Below are 21,690 nucleotides of genomic sequence, written 5' to 3' on the forward strand. Positions count from 1 at the left end.
TCACTGATCCTGTCCACAGGGACCCCGGATGTTCTTAGAGCCACAGACGGTTAGTGCTGGAACGTACTTTTAATCCAACTATTCTGTTATGGAGGAGGAAGTGGAGGTTCAGGGATGAGAGGTGAACTGCCCGTGGTCTTTTGGCTAATTATCCACAGGGTTAGGACTGAATTGTGGTCTCTCCCTCCAGCCCAGTGCTATTTAAGCTATGGCAGTGGTTCTCAGTGTGTTCTCCCATGAAACTGGTGCTCAGGCAGATGTACTGAGTGAGGCCCTCTCCTGCCAAATCGAATATTGGAGGTCTTTCTCCAAGGTACAGAAAAAAGAGATTAATGAATTGGCTTCAACTTTAAATTATTTTCCATTAACTCGTTTTAAACCATCATCACCTGCTACCAGTTGTCCACTAGCCAATGCCAGCAGACAACAGAAGAAAAATATTAGCCACAAATAAATATGACTGAGAACAACCAAAGCCTTGGAAACCAAGTATCATTTTTAGTTAAAAAAAAAAAAACTGGACTGCTATGACTATGGGTTTTCTACTGCGTTCATACAGTAAAATTGCGCGCTCTGCTGCAGACGTTGTTTTAAATTCAAATGCTAGAGTACAGGATTTCACAGTTTTCCCCAAAGAGCCCAATGAACTCCAGGGACTATCCCCAGGACATCCTGCATCTTCCTTAATGTGATTTTGGGTCATTTCTCCCCAGATGAGTGAGTGATCCTTCCCTTTCAGATGGGGCGGGGGGTCGGGGGGCCCAAGGAACTGAGCTTTTTTTGGTTTTTGTTTGTTCGTTTTTTTGGAATACTAAATGGCTCGGGGTTGTCACGGATCCTAAAGTCTGTATGCCTATCCCGAAGGCCTTTTCTCCAAAAGCAAGGCTGCTCTGGGGTCAACTCGGCCTGGGCTTTCCCCGTCCAGGCGGGCGCCCCCTGCTGCCCACCCTGCACTCCCGTGCGCGCCCCGCTAGGAGCGAGCCGGGTACCAGAGGCTGCAGACCGAGACGCAGTCCCGCGGGGCTTTCAGCCTCAGGGGAACCCTCTAGGCGCCCTGCGCTGGGCAGCTCGGCCTCCGGAGCAGTCCCGCTGGGGCCCGGTCTGGTCCCTCAGTCCAGCACCCAGCGTGGTATCCGAACAAACACGGATAAGAAAAAGCCCTTCCAAGCAGCGCCGAGCGGACCCCGTGGGGCTCCTGGCAGCAGAGCGCGGGGCAGCGGCTCTCGCCGAGCCCTTTGTGCTTCCCCGGGACGCGGGGCCGGGGACCCGCGCGTCGCCGCCCGCAGGGACCATCTGTGTGGATGTGGAGGGTGGCGCGCGTTCTCGGGCGCATCTCGCGCTCTCCCCAATTAGGATTTACTGCCTGACGTCACGTCTGCCGGAGATTGGCTGTTCAGGTCTGACACTCGGCTCCACGGCGAGAGCAACTTTTTAAAGACTTTGCAGCCGGGGCTGCCTCCGAGCGTCCCGCGCGCCCGCGCCCGCCCGCGCCCGCCTGCCCCGCGCCCCCGACCTCACCTGGCACCGCCCGCTGCCCCCGCCCCGCCCTGCCCCTCCCCGCCCCCTCCTCCCCGCCGCTTTCGGCTGGGGTCTGGGGCCGCTCGGCCGCCCGCACCACTTCCTCTCCGGCGACCCGGCCCGCCGCGTCCCGCCTCCGCGCGCTCGGGCAGCCGCAGCGGGCGAGCCGCACGGCCGGGGGCGGGCGCCGGGGGCGCCGCTCGGGCCCGCGATGGCGGGGCCCTGGCTCAGGTGGGGGCTGCTGCTCTGGGCAGGGCTGCTCGCGTCGTCGGCTCACGGCCGGGTGCGGAGGATCACGTACGTGGTGCGCCCGGGCCCCGGGCTGGCGGCGGGCGCCTTGCCCCTGGGCGGGCCGCCGCCCCCGCCCCCGCGCCCGCGCCCGCGCCCGCGCCCGCGGACCTTCAACGTCGCGCTCGACGCCAGGTACAGCCGCGCCTCCCCGGGGGCGCCCTCGGAGCGGACGCGCCGCACCAGCCCGCCCGGCGGCGCCGCCCTGCAGGGGCTCCGGCCGCCCCCGCCGCCGCCGCCCCCGCCGCAGGAGCCGCCGCGCGAGCCGGCGCGGCCCGGGGCCCCCGGCGGGCCCCCGGCGGCCGCCCCGCGCGCCCAGCAGGGCAGGCAAGCCGAGCGCGCCGGAGCATCGCCCGAGAGCCGGGGCGGCGGGGGCTCGCGGCCGCAGGGTCCGCGGAAGCAGCAGCTGCAGGGGTAAGCGCACCCCCCGCGCAGCCCCCCCGGGCTCGGGGCCCCTCGGAGCCGGGCGGCGGGCGGCCCCCCTCCCCTCCCCTCCCCTCCCCGCGCCGGGCCGCGCCGCGCCGGCCGCCGGGGGAGCCGGGGGAGCCGGGGGAGCCGGGGGAGCCGGGGGAGCCGGGGGAGCCGGGTGCGGGCCGCCGGGGCCGGAGGACGAGCCCAGCGCATTGTCTCTCCGCTGCGGGTAAACACAAAAGGCGTTTCTGCCTGGGGCGTGACCTCCGGAGCGCGACCCCGGCCGCTCCTAGCCGATGGGCGTACGCATGAAGTCACTGCGGCTCACTCCCTCAGCATCAATTAAACTCTGCAACTCGGTCATGATTTTTTTTTTTTTTTCCTAGCTAGTGGGGGAGGAAAAAAAAAAAAGTCTTGGGAGGGCTGGCTGTAGCGACCAGCCCGTGGTCGGTGCCCTAGAACTTCCCAGCATCCCAGAAGCCGTGGGCTGGAGCTTCCGTGCACCTGTGGGGGCTGCTTTCCCGGGGCGGGGGCCGGGCGGGGGGCCGGGGGCCGGGGGCCGGGGGGCGTCTCCGCTTTGGCAGGAGTCTCGGTTGGGAAGCTTGTGTCGCTGGGCGCCCAGAAACACCCTTCCTGCCCTCCTCCCCGTCCATCCCAGGTTGCGGGCAGGGGGGTGAACAACTTGTTTTGTTGCCTGTTTGGTTCTTCTCTTCATGGATGGTTCCAGGCACTGTGATCTCACTCGTTTGGACACTTCTGTCCCAAACTCAGATTCGGTTTAAACGGTGGGTGAGGTAACGGTGCAGAGGACACTTGGCTCCACCTGGGGCGCTTGTTGGTGGTGGTGGTGGGGGGGTCGTTACGAAAATCACTTCCGTGGACCTGCTTCTTCCCTCCTGTGTAGCTCTAGGTTATGCAGGCGTTTCGGTTCTCCCAGCTTTCCCCCATACCTGGTCTTCATCCTTCTGCCCGGCCAGCTTCGGCTTGGGCATCCTCTGTATGGCTTGGCACTCTCTGGAAGCCAGAGGAATGTGGAAGCAGGAGCCTGGCTTGCAGGGACCCTCAGAAATGGGGCTTTCTGGGACAGAAGGTTGCTACTGCTGGACTCAGAGGTCTTGCTTTGTTTTAGGGTTAATGTCTGTGGAGGCCAGTGCTGCCATGGCTGGAGTAAGGCCCCCGGCTCCCAGAGGTGCACCAAACGTAAGTTTCCATGTTCACTGTGGCCCTGCACGGTGGCCAATAATGGGACTGTCCACGTGGGGGAGGGGGGCTTCACGGGAGTCCCATGAAGGGGCTAATGCTGTCCTGGGGAAATTAATGTCTGCAGTGCAGTGTACCCCATTATCGACAGCCTTCGTTACCAGCCGTGGAGGGTTGGGTCACAGTGATGATGGTATCAGGGCAGCAATTTATTGTACAGTACCGTGCCATGCATTCAGGGGTTTCCCTGCCCCCAACCCAGTATTAGCCACTGTCACACCTGGAGACACTTCCCACTGGAGAACGTACCCTATGCCAAACCAGTACAGTGAACTCAAACACAGATATTGACAAATGCAAAACTTTTAAGTTGATGGCGGGAGGGGAATGGGTAGTAGGTGGCCCTGTAAACCTGATAAAATATCAGCAGTTTTTAAAGCTTTCTGAACACAGCCACAAGAATCCTCCATCCTTGGGGCCTGATTATTTCCCAGGAGGTGAGCACTTCATGTTCTTCAAAACTTACAAGTGGGGTTTCCTTCAGTGCTTCTCCAATTCGTACACATCTTAGCAGCATTTTAGAAGAATGTGTTATTGGGACATAAAGGTTTGAGAACACCAGAAAACTTTTCCCCGATTATTGTAAAGTGAAGGATTTAGTTAAAACGTGTTTTGAGGCTCCTCTGGACAAGTTGACTTTTTCGCTAATTGGAAATTAACAAAATCTTTCACTCAAAGTTCAGCATTCTTAGGTCTTCTTTGCGTGGAGCTTGAGCCATAAATATTGTGAATCAGAATCCAAAATTGAGGTGTTTATTGGTATTCAGCATACTAAGTCACATTTAGCAATTTGTCTTGTATGTAGTTTGGGTTTTTAAATACTGATTTAATATTTTAAATATACTTAAAATATAGTTTGGATTTTAAAATAATGGCAAAAGTTTCTAGTACAGTCATTCTGGTAAACTACTTGTTAAAAAACAAAAAACAAAAAAAAACCCTTCACTCCTTGAAAGAAACAGGAGGGCTTTAGCATAGTGGCCTGGGTTTTGTAGAAAGGAGTGTCTGGATGGGTTATGATTTAACTGTGGTCAAGGAGTAATGGCAGATACGAATTCACTGTCAGCCTCCTGATTATGGAACTCAAACCACTAGATCAGAAATGCTTAGGGTTGTAGGCATTTAGACTGTCATAATTTTTCACTTCTTCTTAGATTATACTTGACAATAGTGGACCAGCATTTTCTTGAATTTATGATGAAATCAGGTCAAATTACACACCCTTTCCCCTTCAGTATCTCCTGCTCAAAACCTGCTATGCTGTAGTTTCCCTAGAACATGGAGCTAACCCACCCATAAAGGCACCGTTGCAGTGGGATGCCGCTGTGTAAAGGCTGGAGATACAGAGCAGGGTGTTAGAGACAGTGGGTGGGTTCTCTTCTTTGATGCCTGTTAGAATGCATCAAGACTTGGAGACATTTACTTGGCAAATGGTGCAGTTGAGTGCCTTCTCTGAAAAAGGCTGTCTGAAGATTTGAGGATCCAAAGATGTTTCAGAAGACCCAAAGATGCCTTAGAAAGGAGAGCAGCTGGATCTTGAGGCACCACTTCATGGGTTCCTGCTTCTCCAGGCGAGGAAGTCAAGGGCTTACTGGTGCCTAGGTTTAATCAGGTTTGTCCTTTGGTGATCCAGAAAGAGAGAAGCTGCAGGAGGCTCTGGGGGAACAGGCACTGCAGGGTCTCAGAGGAAGTTGCTACACTGATTTAGTCTCACAATACCTAGAAGAAATATCTCTGGCGTTTGGTTCATGTTCTCTTTCCGATTCCTAGAAGTTAGCCCTTGGACAGCACAGGGTCTAAGCCATGCAACATCACTTGCTTTTTTGATGATTTTTAGCATTCAGAAAATTGGCCTTGCTCTGCTGCCCAATCTGACAAATTAATTCAGGCCCAAGTGGTAGAAACTTACAACCCAACTCCTTTCAGGCATAATTTTAAAAGTGATGCTGGGGTAGGCCAGTGCTCTACCTAAAGTAATGTAGTTACTAGGTGGTCATGTTTCAATGGGAGACTTGTTTTGTATATGTGGGAGAGCCAGAGAGATGAAGGAGCCTTCTGCTTTTGGATGGGATGACGGGGGTTATAACTCATGCTGTGAAACTTGTGTCCATGGCCCAGCAGTGTGCTACTAGAAAAGCCCTTGGCCCTGAGTTCAGATCCCGGAGCCTTTGCTAGCTGTGTGGCCTTGAGGAATTCACTCAACCTTTCTGACCCTGTATCTTCTCATCCAGAAATGATTGTGATAAACCTCGCTCCCTTTGTTGGATCATTCCAGGTATCAAGATGAAAAAGAAAGGGTATAAAAGCCTTGATGAGACCAGAAAGATTCTTAGTTTATTATTGGATCAAGCCAAGCAAATCCCGACTCATATCTTTATTACTTGGTTTTCTTTTCTTTCCTATGCGTGTCTCCCCAGCTGGTGTCATCATTTTCTTCTTTTTAAGTAATATTGATATGGATTGCTTTTTGTATTATAGCTTTGAAGTAGTTTAGGGTTGGAGGAGGGGGTAATGGGGAGATGATGGTCAAGGGGTACAAAGTTTCATCACACAAGATGAGTAAGTTCTGGGGATCAGATGTACAGCAGTGTAACTATAGTTAACAATGCGAGGTTGTCTACTTGAAATTTGCTCTGAGGATAGATCTTAAAGTGTTCTACTTCCTAAACAATGTTAACTATATAAGGTGATAGGTATGTTAATTAGCTTGATTGTGGTGATTATTTCAGAGTGTATGTGTATATCAAAACATTATCATGTATCGTAAATATATACAATTTTTATTTGTCAATTATTCCTCAATAGAGATTATTGAGGGGGAGGCAGAGAATAAATGAAAAGGCCAGTCACTCCCATGCTGTCTTGGCTTCAATTTCCAAGGAAAAAAGAAAGCAGTTTGTTCTGAATGATTCATTTTAGTAGAACTTTAAAATGACTAAATATTAGACTATTTGTGTGTCTCTAGTTCTTTTTGGATAAAGCTTGCTGTTCAGAGGTAAAAATACTCTCCTAAAGTATATGTAAATTAAATTGAAAAAAAATCCTGACACCGTTTTTTGTGACGGTAACTGTGTCAGTAAGTACCAGTGAACTTTGGATTGTAAAAGAAATTGATTTGAAATTGGTGTCTCATTTCCTTATTTTGCTGAATTGAACAGTTGCGCTTGGGTATGCTTTTTTTTTTAATTTTTTTTTTTTTTTTTTTTTTTTTTTTAGTTTATTTATGATAGTCACAGAGAGAGAGGCAGAGACACAGGCAGAGGGAGAAGCAGGCTCCATGCACCGGGAGCCCGATGTGGGATTCGATCCCGGGTCTCCAGGATCGCGCCCTGGGCCAAAGGCAGGCGCCAAACCACTGCGCCACCCAGGGATCCGGGGGTATGCTTTTTTTATACTTAATACAAAACCTCGGAAGTTCCCTCCTTAAGATAGTAGTCATCATAAAATGTGCATGCGCATTTAAACGTACCACCCAGGGTGCCTCCTAATTGTCATTCTATTTTGAGGATAATTGAAAGGGGTTAGCTGAATAATTTCAGTTTATATAGGTCCTGTCCAATTGATGCAAAAAATGTTTCTGTGAGAGATGGGTCGTATTTATGTTGTTCCATTTGCTTACTTCAGTGAAGAAAAATAAGATGCTCTTGGAGCCAGACTCTGTTGTTTTTAGTTGGGTGAAAATTTAAATATTGTGCCACAGGCAAATGCTTCTGAAGACTAAAGATTAAGGGAGCCTTGCGTTGCAGATCAGATGGGAAACAGGCAGGCACAGACCCACACTGTGGCGGGGAATGCGTATGCGTGTGTGTGTGTGTGTGTGTGTGTGTGTGTGTGTGTGTCTCCACAGAGGTGGTCTTAGGCGCTCCAGTCATCTAGTCTCTGTAGGGATGCCCAGTTGCATGCTAATGCTGCTCTACTAGACATCCTTTGTGTGTGGATCTCTAGAAGCCAAGAAGTTAGTGCGAGATATGTCATTTTAGTTATTAATACTGAGGGACTGTTGATGGCAATCATCTGTTTTGGGCAAAAGTGATGGCACCGCATTTTTTTCTTTCCAAAGACGAAACATTTATAGGAGAGTCTTTGTAGCTTTGAGACTTTGTCTTCCACTTGGGGCATTAAATCCCTAATGTGCCCCATTTGTGCCTTTCTTCATTTTTGTATGTTTTTCCTCTGTCCATACTGAATCTGCGCCTTATTGGTTCTTCGCTCTCTGTGTCCACACTGCCCACCCCCTCTGCTGCCCCCCTCCCCCCCGCCCCCGTGGGGTTAAGTGCAGCCTAGAGAGAGACACAGCCAGTGGGCTCAGCTTGAGAGAGGAGGCTGGATTGGGAGCAGATGACATAAAAGAGTAAAGGCGAGATGAGGGTGAGGCCAGGTTGGCAGAGTGAGGAGGACGGAAGAGGAGAGATGGCAGGTAAGAGTCCTGCGCGGGTGCCTGGCACATTGCAGGCTCTCCATAAATGCATGGATGGTTCTTTCATTTATTTAACGGATATCTGTTTAGCTTTTACCATGTGCCAGGTTCTATGAATAGAGGAGAAATGCAGCCAGCTGTAGGGAGTACAGGGTCTGTTTTTACTCACTTAACTCATGGCACATCAAATGACTTGTTCTCTCCTTAGCAAGAAACAGAAAAATCGATATTCCATTGCTTTTCCATTGGCATTCAGCCCACACTGCTTTGGAAAAAAAAACAACCCCAAAACACTACCACCAAACGTAGAAATGTTCCATAATTAGATGCAGAGGAGACAGCTACATATATACCCTTGGTGTTCAGGGATGCAGTAGATGGCATTGTCCAGGAGGGAGTGATGTGGCTGGAGTTCAGATGACCAAGAGGACTTTTCAGGCTGTCTCCCTTCCCTTTTGGCTAGCCAAGCTTGGGAGTCAGGCCCAGAATGATTACACATTTTTCGTATGCCTGCTATGGCCATTGACAGCTGCTTTGCCAATAGATCTGCAGTGAGGTTTACCATGGCAGCTGCTGGGAGCAGGGGTGGAAGGGTCGGCTGGAAAATCTTGTCATGTGGCACAGACAGCCTGGCAAAGGGAGAGCGACCTGGAGGTCAAGTTCACACTGGGTCAAATATGTGTTCTCAACACTAGTTAAAACAAACATTGAGAAACCATAAATTCTCTGTTGTGATAGTACTTAAACCTTCATTGTGCAGCCCTCCTCCGGCCCATGGCCTGGCCTGGACACACCGCCTGCTCCTGCCTGGCCTGGTTTATTGAAGTGCTTCTCTGCCCGGTGAACCCTTGGCCCTTAGGAAGCCTGACTTGTTGAAAGGACCTTTGGCAGCCTCGAGAGTTTGCTGTCTCTGACACTGTTATTTGTTGTCTTGGATATTCCAAACATACTCAAACATGTTTGGGAGCTCGAACTGAATTTTCCTGAAATGCAGATTTTGTTTCCAAGTCCTTCCTAGTGATTAACAGGGGGAGTTGGAGTGCTGGGGCTGTGTCGCCACTCCAGTGCTGACCAGGATCGGAACCTACGCGGAAGAGCTGCTGAGCGATGAGGACAACCTGCATAGTGCTTTCTTGCAGGCGGGGAGCATTTTCTTGATCTTCACACACTCTGCGGGTGGGAGAGGCAGGCATGATTTACTATGTGTTTTACAGGCCGGGGGTGAGGGGGCACTGCTTGGACACCCTCCCCCCCCCTCCCCCCCAGGTCTTGCGGTTCCTGGTTCCTGATCCCTTGTTCTTTCTACGGGTCTGGGATGCCTGGACATCCAGTGCTGTGACCCCTCCTGACAGCCTGCAGAGGGATTGGCTTGTACTGCCTCAAGTCACTTTGTGAGTTCCCAGACTGTATTAGTTTGCTCGGGCTGCCATAACAAGGTACCACGAACTGGTGGCTTAGAACAACAGAACTTTCTTGTCACAGAGTTCTGGAGACTGGAATTCCAAAATCAAGTTGTGGATAGGGTTGGTTCCTTCAGGGGCTACAAGGGAAGGTCTGTTCCAGACCTCTCTCCTTGACTTCTAGAAGGCCTACTTCTCCCAGTGTCCCTTTATATCATGGTCCTTCTGTCTTTGTGTCAAATTCTCCCTTTTGTCAGGGCACCCAGCCTCCCCTAATGACCTTATTTAAACTGGATTACCTCTGTAAAGACTCAGACTCCAAGTGGGGTCCAAATAAGGTCGTGTACTCAGGTACTGGGTCAAGACTCCAACACATTTTTTGGGCGGGTGGGTTGGGAGGATATACTCAACTCATAAAGTAAGGCTGAAGATGCTGGGCACATGGGCTTGAGAGGGGGGCTTCTCAAGAGTTGGGCCACCCCTACCTAGGGACTTGGGGTATCCTTAGCAATGACCCAAAGATGCAAGGATGGGTGGGCAGAAGCGGAGTTGGGCCTCTCCCATGCATCTGTGACTGTGGATCTCTCTAGCCTTCTCAATGCAGGAGCTCTGGCTGCGCCAGGGAGTGGGAGAGGTAAGGGACTGGCCACTGTTGATTTTGGTAATGACTGGCCATTCTATGTGGTCTTTTTTAAAAGATTCTAGATCTGGGTGCCTGGGTGGCACAGTGGTTAAGTGTCCTACTCTTGATTCTGGCTCAAGTCATGGTCTCAGGGTGCTTAGATCAAGCCCCGTGTTGGGTTCCGTGCTCAGTGTGTAGTCTGCTTGAGATTCTGTCTCTTTCTCCCTCTGCCTCTCCTGCTCTCTTTCAAATAAATAAATAGATTTTTGTTTTATTTTTTAAAGATTCTATCTATTTATTCATGAGCGACACAGAGAGAAGGCAGAGACACAGACAGAGGGAGAAGCAGGCTCCATGCAGGGAGCCCGACGTGGGACTCGATCCTGGAACTCTGGGATTATGCCCTGAGCTGAAGGCAGATGCTCAACTGCTGAGCCACCCAGGCATCCCAATAAATAGATTTTTAAAAAAATGTTAGTGAAAAAAATTCAAGATTGATGGCTCCTAAATGTCAATGTGCAACTCATCCCAAGAGGAATTTGTTAAACTGCTTTATTGAATCAACATCTCTTGGGTTTTTAACAAGCACCGCAAATGATGCTGATGAAGGAAGTCCAGATTTTGAGAAGCAGATGTCCAGAAGGAACCCTCTTCTGGGCATTATTTGTGACTCTTTGTGTAGGGCTTTAAAGACCAAGCCCAGCACTTAACAATTTAGAAATTTCTCAAGGCAAAAGCCCTCTGAATATTGGTTTAGGTCAATTTTGAATAGTACATACAGAGTGTGCTGCATATGGGGTTATTTCATCCAGTTTTTTTCATTAGTTAGTTGGAAGCTTGATAAATATATATACATTGTTATAAGAGTTGGAAATATGCAAAATTGTAAATAATAGGTACACTTAAGTGTTTCTAAAAAAGGTTTAAAACACATTGGAACTCATTGGGTGTTTTTTTCCCCAATTGAAATTGAAAATATTCAATTTTTAATTATAAAATATTTTAAATACATAAAAACATAGAAAATGTATCCAGTAGCTACTCATCAGGGTCATGTTTTTAAAGACTCCATGATGTGATATTTAAACACAATGATTTATAGATAAGGAAGAGACTTTGGTCTTATCTTGTTCTAAATGCGTGTTTTACTAATGTTTCCTATCTTGTTAGTAGAGAGAAAAAAGTATATAATTTGTTAGTGTGACACAAATTAGGTGTTTCGGTACTTACGGAAAAACACATCAGAGCTGAAAGTACTTGTATATGCTCATGTGTACCAATTAATTTGCCTTACTTATTAAGGATTGAACATTTCATGTAGGCACAGTGCCTTGGTTGCCAGGAATCTGTGCGCCTAACACAGTGTGGCTGCAAGAAGGAAATGCTGCCTGTTACTGGTCTCCCCTGTGCCTTTCTTGCCTTCATCTTCTTTCTCCCCTTAGTGGGTCTATATTTTCTTGTCCTAAGCTAGAAGGCAGTGTAGGTCAGTGGTTAGAAGTTCAGTCTTTGGGGGCACCTGGATGGCTCAGTCGGATGAGCATCTGACTCTTGATTTTGGCTCAGGTCATGATCTCAGGGTCATGGGATTGAGCCCATGTTGGGTTCCACACTGAGTGGGGAGCCTGCTAAAATTCTCGCTCTCCCTCTCCCTTTGCTTCTTTCCCCTATCCCTCTCTTAAAAAAAAAAAAAAAAAGTTCATTCTTTGGAGGATACAGGGCTCCTGTCTGGATGTTAACACCTCCTCACTGTGAGACTGGGGAGATGAGGGGGGGACGGCTAAGTTACAGATACAATAATGGTCTGACTCACCATTCAGAAGCTTGTTGGGGAACCACATGAAGTAATATATAAAAAGTGCATGCAGAACAGGACTCCTGTCCAACCGTATTCAAGTTCTCAGGGGCTTCCATTCTGCTTAGGCCTGCCCCCTCCTGAGCGCCCCAGCCTTTTACACACCCCTGTCTCTGTTTCTCAGGTCCCCTGGTGAACACCATGGCTCCGTCCTCCCCTCTCCCAGAGCACTGTGATTTCACTCTTTCTTGGCTTTGGGTGTAGGTGGACCTGGCGTGGGAGAGGCATCTCTCTCCCCATCCGTGTGGAGCAGGATTTACTCTGTGTTGTGTTAAGCACCCAGGCTCCCTTCCTTGCCACAGTACAGATGCTAGCCGATTGAATAGAGGTGAACTGAACCAGCATCTCTGATGTTGTGTTGAAAATACTGCCCTCTAAATGCTATCTAGAGAATTCTCCTTCCTTTCTTTGTTTACTCTCACCTTTTTAGCAATCCTTTCCATTTGGTGTTCTTTCCCCTCGTGCTTATCCTTGCCCTACAGACACTGCTTATTATGACAGCTTTTCAAGGGCACACCACCTTATTCTGTTTCCTTCAGCTTTCTTTCTGAAGGCTGCCCTGGCATGGCCCAAACTTTAAGACAACTTTTCCTTTCTCCCTGCCAATTTTAGAATCTTTCTGTTCAACATCATCTGATAGAGATTTGGGACCAAGTAAAATGAATGTTGTATGATTTTCCCTGTAATCTTAGATCCCTGAATACTGCTCTTGGCCAGCTTCTCTATTCCCTGTGGCTCTTTCACTGCACCGCATTTGAGTAATATTGTTGGCACGGACGTAAGTAAACAGTTCGCGAAATGTCGTGTTTTGTAAATTAGGAGATGGATGGGCTGGTTTTTGAATATGCACTGTTGGTTCTGCTGGACCGGAGGAAAAGATGAGTTTGGTTGGTGGGTGGGAAGATGAATTTGAGGAAGGTGTTGCTCATCTGGGATTGACGTGGTCCACTTTACTGAACTGATGGGATCAGTTCTTCTTAGGGGAGAAATAGATGCTGGCTGTATTTTGGTGATGAATTAAGAGAGAACCTTTACAGAGGAGATAGTTGTTCAGAGGTGAGAACAGCTAGTACAAGGCCCTGGTAGGGAATAGATCTGGCGCAGTGCAGGGACCTAGAAGTGGGTTTGCTGGGTTGTCACAGTGAGGGCCAGAGTGATCTGGAGCTAGATCTGGATCCCTATCAGGTCTTGTAGGCTGCGTAAGGCCATAAATAACACAGGGGACTTGTAAATGCAAGTGGATTTTACTGTTAAGGAATAAAACACAACAGGATCTGATTTTTTACAGCACTTCTTTGAAGGCATGGACAAAGAATGCTTTAAATTGAAAACTCATTTTTTTTTACTGATGCTATTTTTTTAAATTGATGACAAAAACTGCATATAGAACAGTGAAGTACCCAAAGCCAGCAACACAAATTATTATCATAGCCTGACCACCTGCATTGTCCCCAGATCACCAGACCGGCCCTATGCTAATGGCAGCCCCAGGCCTCTGCTGAGCTCTGATAGACAAAAGGTGACACTTTCACCAGAGCCACTGGCCAACATTTAGGATGAAAGTTTGAGGGTTTAAAAAAAAAAAAAAAAAAGCCTCTGGTCACTGCTGTGTTAAAAGGAAATTAGTGGGGATCTGCATATGGTTCTAAATAAAAAATAAGATGTTATATCCTTTAAGAACAAAAGCTAAGAATCCCAATCTAGCCACCATGGAAAATTTAGAGAGCAGTTAGGATGTGTTAGATGCAGAATATAAAATTTTTGGAATACACTTGAATGCTGTTCTGAGGTTTTCTACAATACAGGACTCCCCCACCCATCTAAATTTCACAAATTGTGGGGCAAACCTGAGGTCGGTGCAAAGGCTACCTCTGCTGGGCCTTTTGGGTGGTCACTCACTGTCCCTGGGCAATTTTATTCTGTTTCTAAATGGGGTTCATAGCACCCGTTGGCTACACACACCCCGTTTTGTAGAAAATAGCAAATAAAATGGGGTTTGTGAAAATGTTTCACAAAAGAGCTCTGAAAACACGTGGTGATATTAATAAGGCTTTTCTGGCTATTTGTGAAAAGTTTTCAGTTTGTGAATTTTTTTTTCTACCGTGTTGTTATATTTTCTTGTCTGGAAAAATAGAAGCCTTAACGTATTACAGTGGGTGTTTGAGGATTACAGATCTGTGTCTCATGTTTTTTATGTTGATGGTGCCATTTACTGAAGGTTTATGGTCTCTGGGGAATAGGCTGGAAGTTGGTTTGAAAATAAACAAAAATACCTAACTCCCCAATTTTATGCCCCCCTTCCCATCGTCCAGTGACTTGCTCTGTCTTCTTAAAAGTAGAGGGTAAGGAAAGACAGGAATCCTTTCAAGAGAGCTGTTTCTTTCTTTCTTTACTGTGATAGTGAATGGTTATGTTAAGTTAGTCCAAAACTTCTTAGTAATTGGAGGTGAAATAATACAGACGATAAGTAAATTAAAGGCAGGGACCCTGTTTTTGTTTTACTTTTTATCCATTAGGAAGTTGGACTACATAGCAGTTCTGTGTGCACAATAGACCCTCAGTAAGGTTTCTTGATTAATAAGCATTACAAGTCACATTTGTTTCTGAGGGCAAGACCAGCTGAAATTCATTTAAATCAGTGGCTACTGTGATTATGTTATTAAGCATGAGAGAATGTATATTACAGCAAATCTTCCTGTGTAACCATTTTTAACGCTGAGTTTTGAGCCTTCAAGGCTCTTTCTTTGGTAAAATTGCCCCATTCTGTCCAAAAGTATAGACTGCTTGACTGGCACTTCACAAACCTAGTGGATCTCAAAGTATGGTCCCTAAATCAGGGGCAGCAGCAGCATTTGGGGACTTGCTGGAAATGCAGATTCTCAGTCCCTGTCTTAGACCTGCTGAATCAGAAACTAGGCATGGGGCCCAGCACTCTGTGTGTTTTAAAGATTTTATTTATTTCAGACAGAAGAGAATAAGAGAGAACGTGATTGGGGGTAAGGGACAGAGGGAGAAGGAGAAGCAGACTCCCACTGAGCAGGAAGCCTGACAACTCAGGGCCGGATCCCAGGACCTCGAGATCATGACCCAGCACTCTGTTTTAATGGGGCTTCTAGGCAGTGCCGACGCAGCTATGGTTTGAGGACCACTGCTCTAGCTACACCCAGTTCCTCCTCTTTTTCATCATGTGTAGGCAGAGGAGGGGTTCAGGGAAATTGGTTCCCTTTGATTCCAGGCTTTGGGGACTAGAAGCTTGTCTTTTCCTCCTTCCCGGGCCTGGAGCAGTTCCCTAGTCTCAGGTGGGCCACCTGGTAATCTGAGCCACACATGTCACCACACATTCTATCTGCATGCTCACGGAGGGGCCCTAGGCAGCCATTTTGCCATTCAGGGAATGTGAGTTTTGTACCTTCAGGACTTTCTAGTTCTCTTCTGTTCTTTAATATGGAAAATGCTTAAATCATAGTTCTTCGTATTCTTCCTAGCTGCGTGTAGCAAGGTATGCTGCTTGGCTCCCTTGTGCATTGTAGTCCCCCATGGGATGCATAGCAGAAGCAGGTTGTGGCCCCCCTCCCACCAGCCTTACCAAACTGGAACCCTCTGGGGTGACCCCGTGACCCTGGTTTTCATAAGTGCTGAGCAGCTGAGCCACGCTGAGGCCTGAGGACGCCTGGTTTAAAGTGAGTATACTGGAATGAAAGATGTTAAGGGCCAGGAAGGAGGAGAAAGGTATTACAAAATTAATAAAAGTAACAGGAGTGAATGTGACATTTTGTCTTGGAGGAAGGTGCCATTACTGGTTTCCAAAATACTTCAGAAGTGAAATGAAGACCAAGCTCTTGTCCAGAACATGCCCTCAGCATTGGCAGGGACAAAGCTTTCTCATATGAGGATGAGGAAGTTGAGACGGAGAAGGGATGAGGCGGTGTTGCTTGGCCATTCCTTGGGGTCCTGCTGATTCAGGCCTGCACGTTGCTGAAGGAATGCATCAGATGTTTGGAAACAGCCCAGTGAAGAATTTCAGCAATGATCTACACTTTTATTAGATGTGTTTTTAGGAAAGGAATTGCCTATTATGAGACTGGGAACCTTTGTAGAAAGAGCTGAAGGAGTTGCTTTGCTTGTCCTGTGAAATAGGGAGTGTCCCCCCCCCCCCCGCCATTATGTATCTTCTTTCTGCAAAATAAATGAATGCAAAGATACTTTACCTGGATATTGAAGAAAAATTAGGTCTAAAAATATCTATTTTCTTTCCAAGTAGAAAGATTTGGGGGGCAGGGGCTAGGCTTCTTGTTAAATTATCAGTTTTTGTGGTAATAGTTCTACTTGGTTAAAAGTAAATATTTTATTTTCTTTTCCCAATGTGAGCAAATTTTCTACATTGTACTTTTGATAATACACCCAAATGTTTATCCTGTAGACAAGGCCACAATCTTAGAAAATAGTATTCAGATTTTTGAAAAAACCCAAATTTGAGGAATTGCTGGATTTTAAAAATCTTTCTTTTTTTTTTTTTTTTTTTTAAATGATTTATTTTTTTTAATTTTTATTCATCTATGATAGTCACACACACAGAGAGAGAGAGAGGCAGAGACACAGGCAGAGGGAGAAGCAGGCTCCATGCACCGGGAGCCCGACGTGGGACTCGATCCCGGGTCTCCGGGATCGCGCCCTGGGCCAAAGGCAGGCGCCAAACCGCTGCACCACCCAGGGATCCCTCTTTTTTTTTTTTTAAAAAAAGATTTTATTTATTAATTTATTTGAGGGAGTGAGAGAGAGAGCACGAGCAAGGGGAGAAGCAGGGGGAGGAGCAGAGAGGGAGGAGCAGAGGGAGAGGGAGGAGCAGACTCCCCACTGAGTAGGGAGCCCAACATTGGGCTCGATCCCAGGACTCTGGGATCATGACCTGAACTGAAGGCAGCCGCTTAACCAACCGAGCCACCCAGGCACTCCTAAAAATCCTTAATTCTCACACTTTTGGTCCTAAACATGGCAGTCCAAAGAGAACTGGTGTGCATCTTGTGTCCTGTGTACCTGGACAGACACAGTACTGTCTGCTTCTGTGCTGCTGCTAACGATCATCTCACTATGCTGATATACTACAAGTGGTTTTGGTCAAGTCTCTTGTTTTGGACTGGAATACATTTCACTTTCTCCTTTCATCTCTCCTGACATTTCTCATCGCTCAGCTTGGTAGTAGAAAACATGGCTTTGAAGGGCCATCTGATGTTGTGATCTTGTGGAATCTTCTCTCGATGGTTTTTTGGAACAAGAGAGCAGACTCTGGCACGTGGCTCAGCTTCACTTGTTGCTGTGGGCCTGACCTGTGGAAATGTGGGGCCAGGATGGGAGGACAGAAGGGTCTTCTTCTGTGGGCATGTTGTCATGTTTTCGGAGCTTTCCATTTTGTAGGAGGGTGGTAAGGGCCAGTGACTTCCCCAGGCTCTGTGGACTTGGATGGCCTCTCTTTACAGAAAGGGCTTTAAAAGAGTCTGCCTAGTATTCCATAGGGTTTGATAATAACGTGTAAGGCACATCTTAAACTTACTTGAAAGAAATGTAAATATTGACTATAATTAGTCATGTATTTTGGAGAAGGAATTTCACTTTAATGTTGCTAAACTGCATTGATATAGTATTAATATTAAAAACAAAGCTGTTGGGGATCCCTGGGTGGCTCAGCGGTTTAGCGCCTGCCTTCGGCCCAGGGTGTGATCCTGGAGACCCAGGATCAAGTCCCCCATCAAGCTCCCTGCATGGAGTCTGCTTCTCTCTCTCTCTCTCTCTCTCTCTCTCTCTCTCTCTCTCTCTCTGTCTGTCTCTCATGAATAAATAAATCTTTAAAAAAATAAAAAAATAAAAACAAAGCTGTTTTTCAGCTGGACCTCAGAGTACCCCTGCTTTTGTACAAATGGTGTCCCCAAAGGATCTTTATAAATTGGTGGTTTGAGTGCGGGTCTTCCATTCCCAGGTGACACAGGGCCTTGTACTGAAGCCTGGATATGCCTCACAAGGCTGACTTCTCCATGGATTACTTCAGGTAATCCTTGCAACAAGCTAATGATGAACTACCATTTGTCATCTCGATTCTATAGATGAGAATACAGGTTTAGAAGGGTTAAATTCTTGCAGCAGGTCTCAAAGCCAGATCCAGCTCCTCTTCATCTCTGCATTCCCATGCCTCACTGGGAGGAATTCAGTCTAAAGACCAAGGGTGGTGCTCAGCCTAGTTTAGAGGCAACCTACCTAGAGATGTTTCTTTTTATTTTTTTTTATTTTTTATTTTTTTATTTATGATAGTCACACAGAGAGAGAGAGGGAGAGAGAGAGAGAGAGGCAGAGACATAGGCAGAGGGAGAAGCAGGCTCCATGCACCAGGAGCCCGATGTGGGATTCGATCCTGGGTCTCTAGGATCGCGCCCTGGGCCAAAGGCAGGCGCCAAACCACTGCGCCACCCAGGGATCCCCCCTAGAGATGTTTCTATGGGAAGTACTCTTCAGGTTTTCCCTAGGATTATAGGGTTACATGTCCTTCCATCCTCATGGAGTGGAGCAAGACTTCCTTCTTTTAAGCATACATGTGTAGTTGTCCCCAGAAACATGAAGAACTTTTGTAGGAGCTGGCATTCTTGTTCGTGGTCAAATGCCCCAGGGAACCCCTCTTTCTCTCTTAGGTTCCAGGCCCCTGTGGGGTTCTGCAGATGGGTCGGGAGATATTGTGGGGTAGACACAAGGACACTCAGGGGTGAGTGGTACACTGTATCACCCTCCAGGGACACTTCTTGTTTCTTCTCTGGAAATCTCAGGGAAAACCTAGGTGTTCTCTTTTCCAGCCCTCCCATTCCTACCTTCTGATTGGTTTCTTTTCTCCTCCTCACACCTTTAAGCTTCTCCACCTGTTTCTGAAGGAAGGCCACAGCTAATTTAAGGCTTTCTGAGGGTGTTTTCTACTTTAGTTGCAGGTGCAAAAAGGTTTTTTTTTTAATCTCCTCTGCCTAGTACATGGTAGGCACTCAAGAAATACTTTTTAAATTAATTAATGAGTAAATCTTAGCCTCGTTCTGACCCTGTTGGGCTAATTAGGTGAGTTTTGTAAACAGGGACAATGGAGTAAATTAATTCATCTGTATTTTTGAGGGAAATCCAGACTCTCAGCAGCCAGGGCAGAGGATCAGCTGAGGCTTTTAGGATGGTGTTGGAGAGGCAACAGGTTGACTGCAGGCTAGTGTAGAGGCAGCCGGAGCCGAGTGTGGTGGGTGTCTGTAGGATGTGGCAGGAGACATGGTAGATAGGAGATCATTGAGGCAGGACCCTATGGCTCTAAGTGAAAGATACACAGAGTGGCTAAAAGGAAAGAGGCTGTTTATTGCCAGATAGCTGGACATCCTAAGATTTATACTGGCTTCAGGCCTCCCTGGATTCAGGGTTCGAATCATCAAATCAGGACCAAAGCAGCTACATCGTTTACAGGGCCCAGTGCAAAATGGAAATGTGGGAACCTTTGTTTAAAAAAAAAAAATAGCGTTAAGTGTTACTTATTGCTGGTTTCCAAGCAATAATAATAATAATAATAATAACCAAGTTTAAGTTGGAAGCTTCTGTATTGATCTGATTGTTATTGTGCTCACCAATACTCTGTTCATATGCAGCTGGCAGAGGTTGGGCCAGTTAACTCACAGTCTCTTTTGTCTATTGGGTGTGATGATATCTGAGCATTCTGTGGGACCAGACTGCTTCTAGAGCTCAAATTTTCAAATTTAATTTTCAAATTTTAACACAGGGATCAATATTTATATCACATCATATGGACAAAGTGTAGGGTACATAAAAATACATTTTTTCTTTAGTGTGGTTTTAGTTTTGGGAACCTTTCAATAAAGTTCTAATGGAGTCCCATTTAAAAAATGTCACTTAGAAACAGATGGAGTGAGTTTCCCAAAGGTCAATACCAATGGGCTGGAGTGATCTTCTCCTTTACTATTTATTTACATGTTTACATGTGGGTCATTAACCACATTTTCATGGATTTGGATGCTTCTCTTTTATTAAAGATTTTATTTATTTGTGAGAGGGAGAGAGAGGGGGAGCAGATGAGCATGGGGAGGGAGAAGCAGACTCCCTGCTGAGCAGGGAGCCTGATGTGGGGTTCAATCCCAGGACCCTGAGATCATCACTTGAGCCAAAGGCAGACACTTAACTGAATGAACCACCCAGGCACCCCTGGATGCTTTTCTTTTCTTTTCTTTTCTTTTCTTTTCTTTTCTTTTCTTTTCTTTTCTTTTCTTTTCTTTTCTTTTCTTTTCTTTTCTTTTCTTTTCTTTTCTTTCTTTTCTTATTATTTATTCATGAGAGACAGAGAGAGAGAGAGAGAGAGAGAGGCAGAGGCACAGGCAGAGGGAAGAAGTAGGCTCCATACAGGGAGCCCGATGTGGGACTCGATCCTCAGACTCCAGGATCACGCCCTGAGCCAAAGGCAGATGCTCAACCTCTGAGCCACCCAGACATCCCCCCTGGATGCTTTTCATACAGGTTTCTTGAACACCCTTTTTGAGAACTGTTTTATAAACTGTTACATAAATGGAGGTGTGTTGGGAGCGATCCACAGGTTACCTGGTCTGATTCATAGCACAGCATTGCAGAGCAGTTGTGTGGGTCAAATTGTGTTTCCTTAGTAAAGGTTATGACTCATTTTGGTGTTAGGGTCCTACCTGTCTGTGCAGCATTTTCATGTGCCGGGGGGGACACAAATTAAGCTTTTAGGTCACACGTCCAGATGCATGTAAGGAAGCCAGCCAGTGGCCATGGAACTGTGGAAGGCTGTTGGGTGCTGTCCTTTCTCTCAAGAAGCGGTGGCCTTTGTTCATTCTTCACAGCAGACAGTTCATCCCTCACAGAGAGACAGTTTATTTTCAGAGATTATAATAGCTACTCCCCCTGGCTCAAAGTGGGATTACTCAGTTAATAAAGATAGCCGTAGCAGATTTTTGAAAGTGTGATGACAAAATTTTGACTCGGGAAGAAGAAAGTGTTTATTTTCTTTTGTTTGAAATTGTTACTCATTTCACTTATTTCCTATCGTAGAACTTGTTGCTGAAAGTTACAAAAGATGACATATTAGCGTCTCTTTAAACATTTGTCCCCATCAGTACCTGCAACCACAGAGAATTTGAGCCCATACGTTTTCTAGATGGACCTCGGGTGTCCAGAATTGCAGGAATCATACCTTTGGGTTTGTTGCACAGCATCATTATTACTTGCAGACAAACCTTTATGATTCTAATGACCTAAATAATCTTTCGTGACTTAGTTATGATTCTATGATTCTAATGACCTAAATAATCTTTCGTGACTTACAGTTGTGTTACTTAACTGCATTAGTTTGCAAAGCAGTCGCCACCCGAACTGTCTACATATTAAGCTGGTTTTTTGTGGATCTGGAAAATGTTTTAAAATCACACGTAAAAGGAAAATGAGAAAAACAAGGGTTTGGGATCAGAGGATGAACTCATTGGCTTCTTTGACTTTTCATTGTTGCACAACTCCAGGGTTAAGTGACATTGATGCTTGGCTGAGTGACATGGGGTAAGGTTTCAGTTGTTACAACATGACAGTACATGCTCGTCATCTTCAGTGGGCGTCCTGACAATGGGAAGGGGGTGGCTTAGACTCCTATTTGGAAATGATCTAGGAAGTCAGACATCTAATTCAGCTGCCCCATCCCTGTTCTAACCCAGGAATCTTCCAGGCACTTTTAGCACAGACCACTTAGCTCATACTTGAATCCTCCTAGAGACAAGAACCTTACTCCTTCATGACCACCTCTTTTACTTTACAGACAACTTTAACTGTGAAAAATAAAATTGATTTTCTGGAGCTGAAACATGCTTCCTTATAACTTTCATTCATTTGCTAGCTTTTACTT

General features: G+C 46.9%; 1 protein-coding gene across 5 annotated transcripts in view; it reads left to right on the forward strand.

Annotated features, from left to right (window-relative positions):
* Positions 1-1,714: 1,714 nt before the first annotated feature.
* LTBP1 (latent transforming growth factor beta binding protein 1) overlaps positions 1,715-21,690 on the forward strand; it is a 389,672-nt gene continuing 369,696 nt past the window's right edge. For 3 of the 5 annotated variants that reach the window (XM_055327297.1, XM_055327298.1, XM_055327299.1), the window contains exons 1-2: positions 1,715-2,220; positions 3,347-3,417. In XM_055327297.1, the coding sequence (XP_055183272.1) occupies positions 1,730-2,220; positions 3,347-3,417 (562 nt within the window). In that variant the 5' untranslated portion in view covers positions 1,715-1,729. Of the gene's footprint in view, positions 2,221-3,346; positions 3,418-21,690 lie in introns of those variants that run through there. The other 2 variants (XM_055327300.1, XM_055327303.1) reach the window with 1 other exon arrangement.

The sequence above is a fragment of the Nyctereutes procyonoides genome, unplaced genomic scaffold (assembly GCF_905146905.1).
Source record: "Nyctereutes procyonoides isolate TBG_1078 unplaced genomic scaffold, NYPRO_anot_genome, whole genome shotgun sequence".
Classification (NCBI taxonomy): Eukaryota; Metazoa; Chordata; class Mammalia; order Carnivora; family Canidae; genus Nyctereutes; species Nyctereutes procyonoides.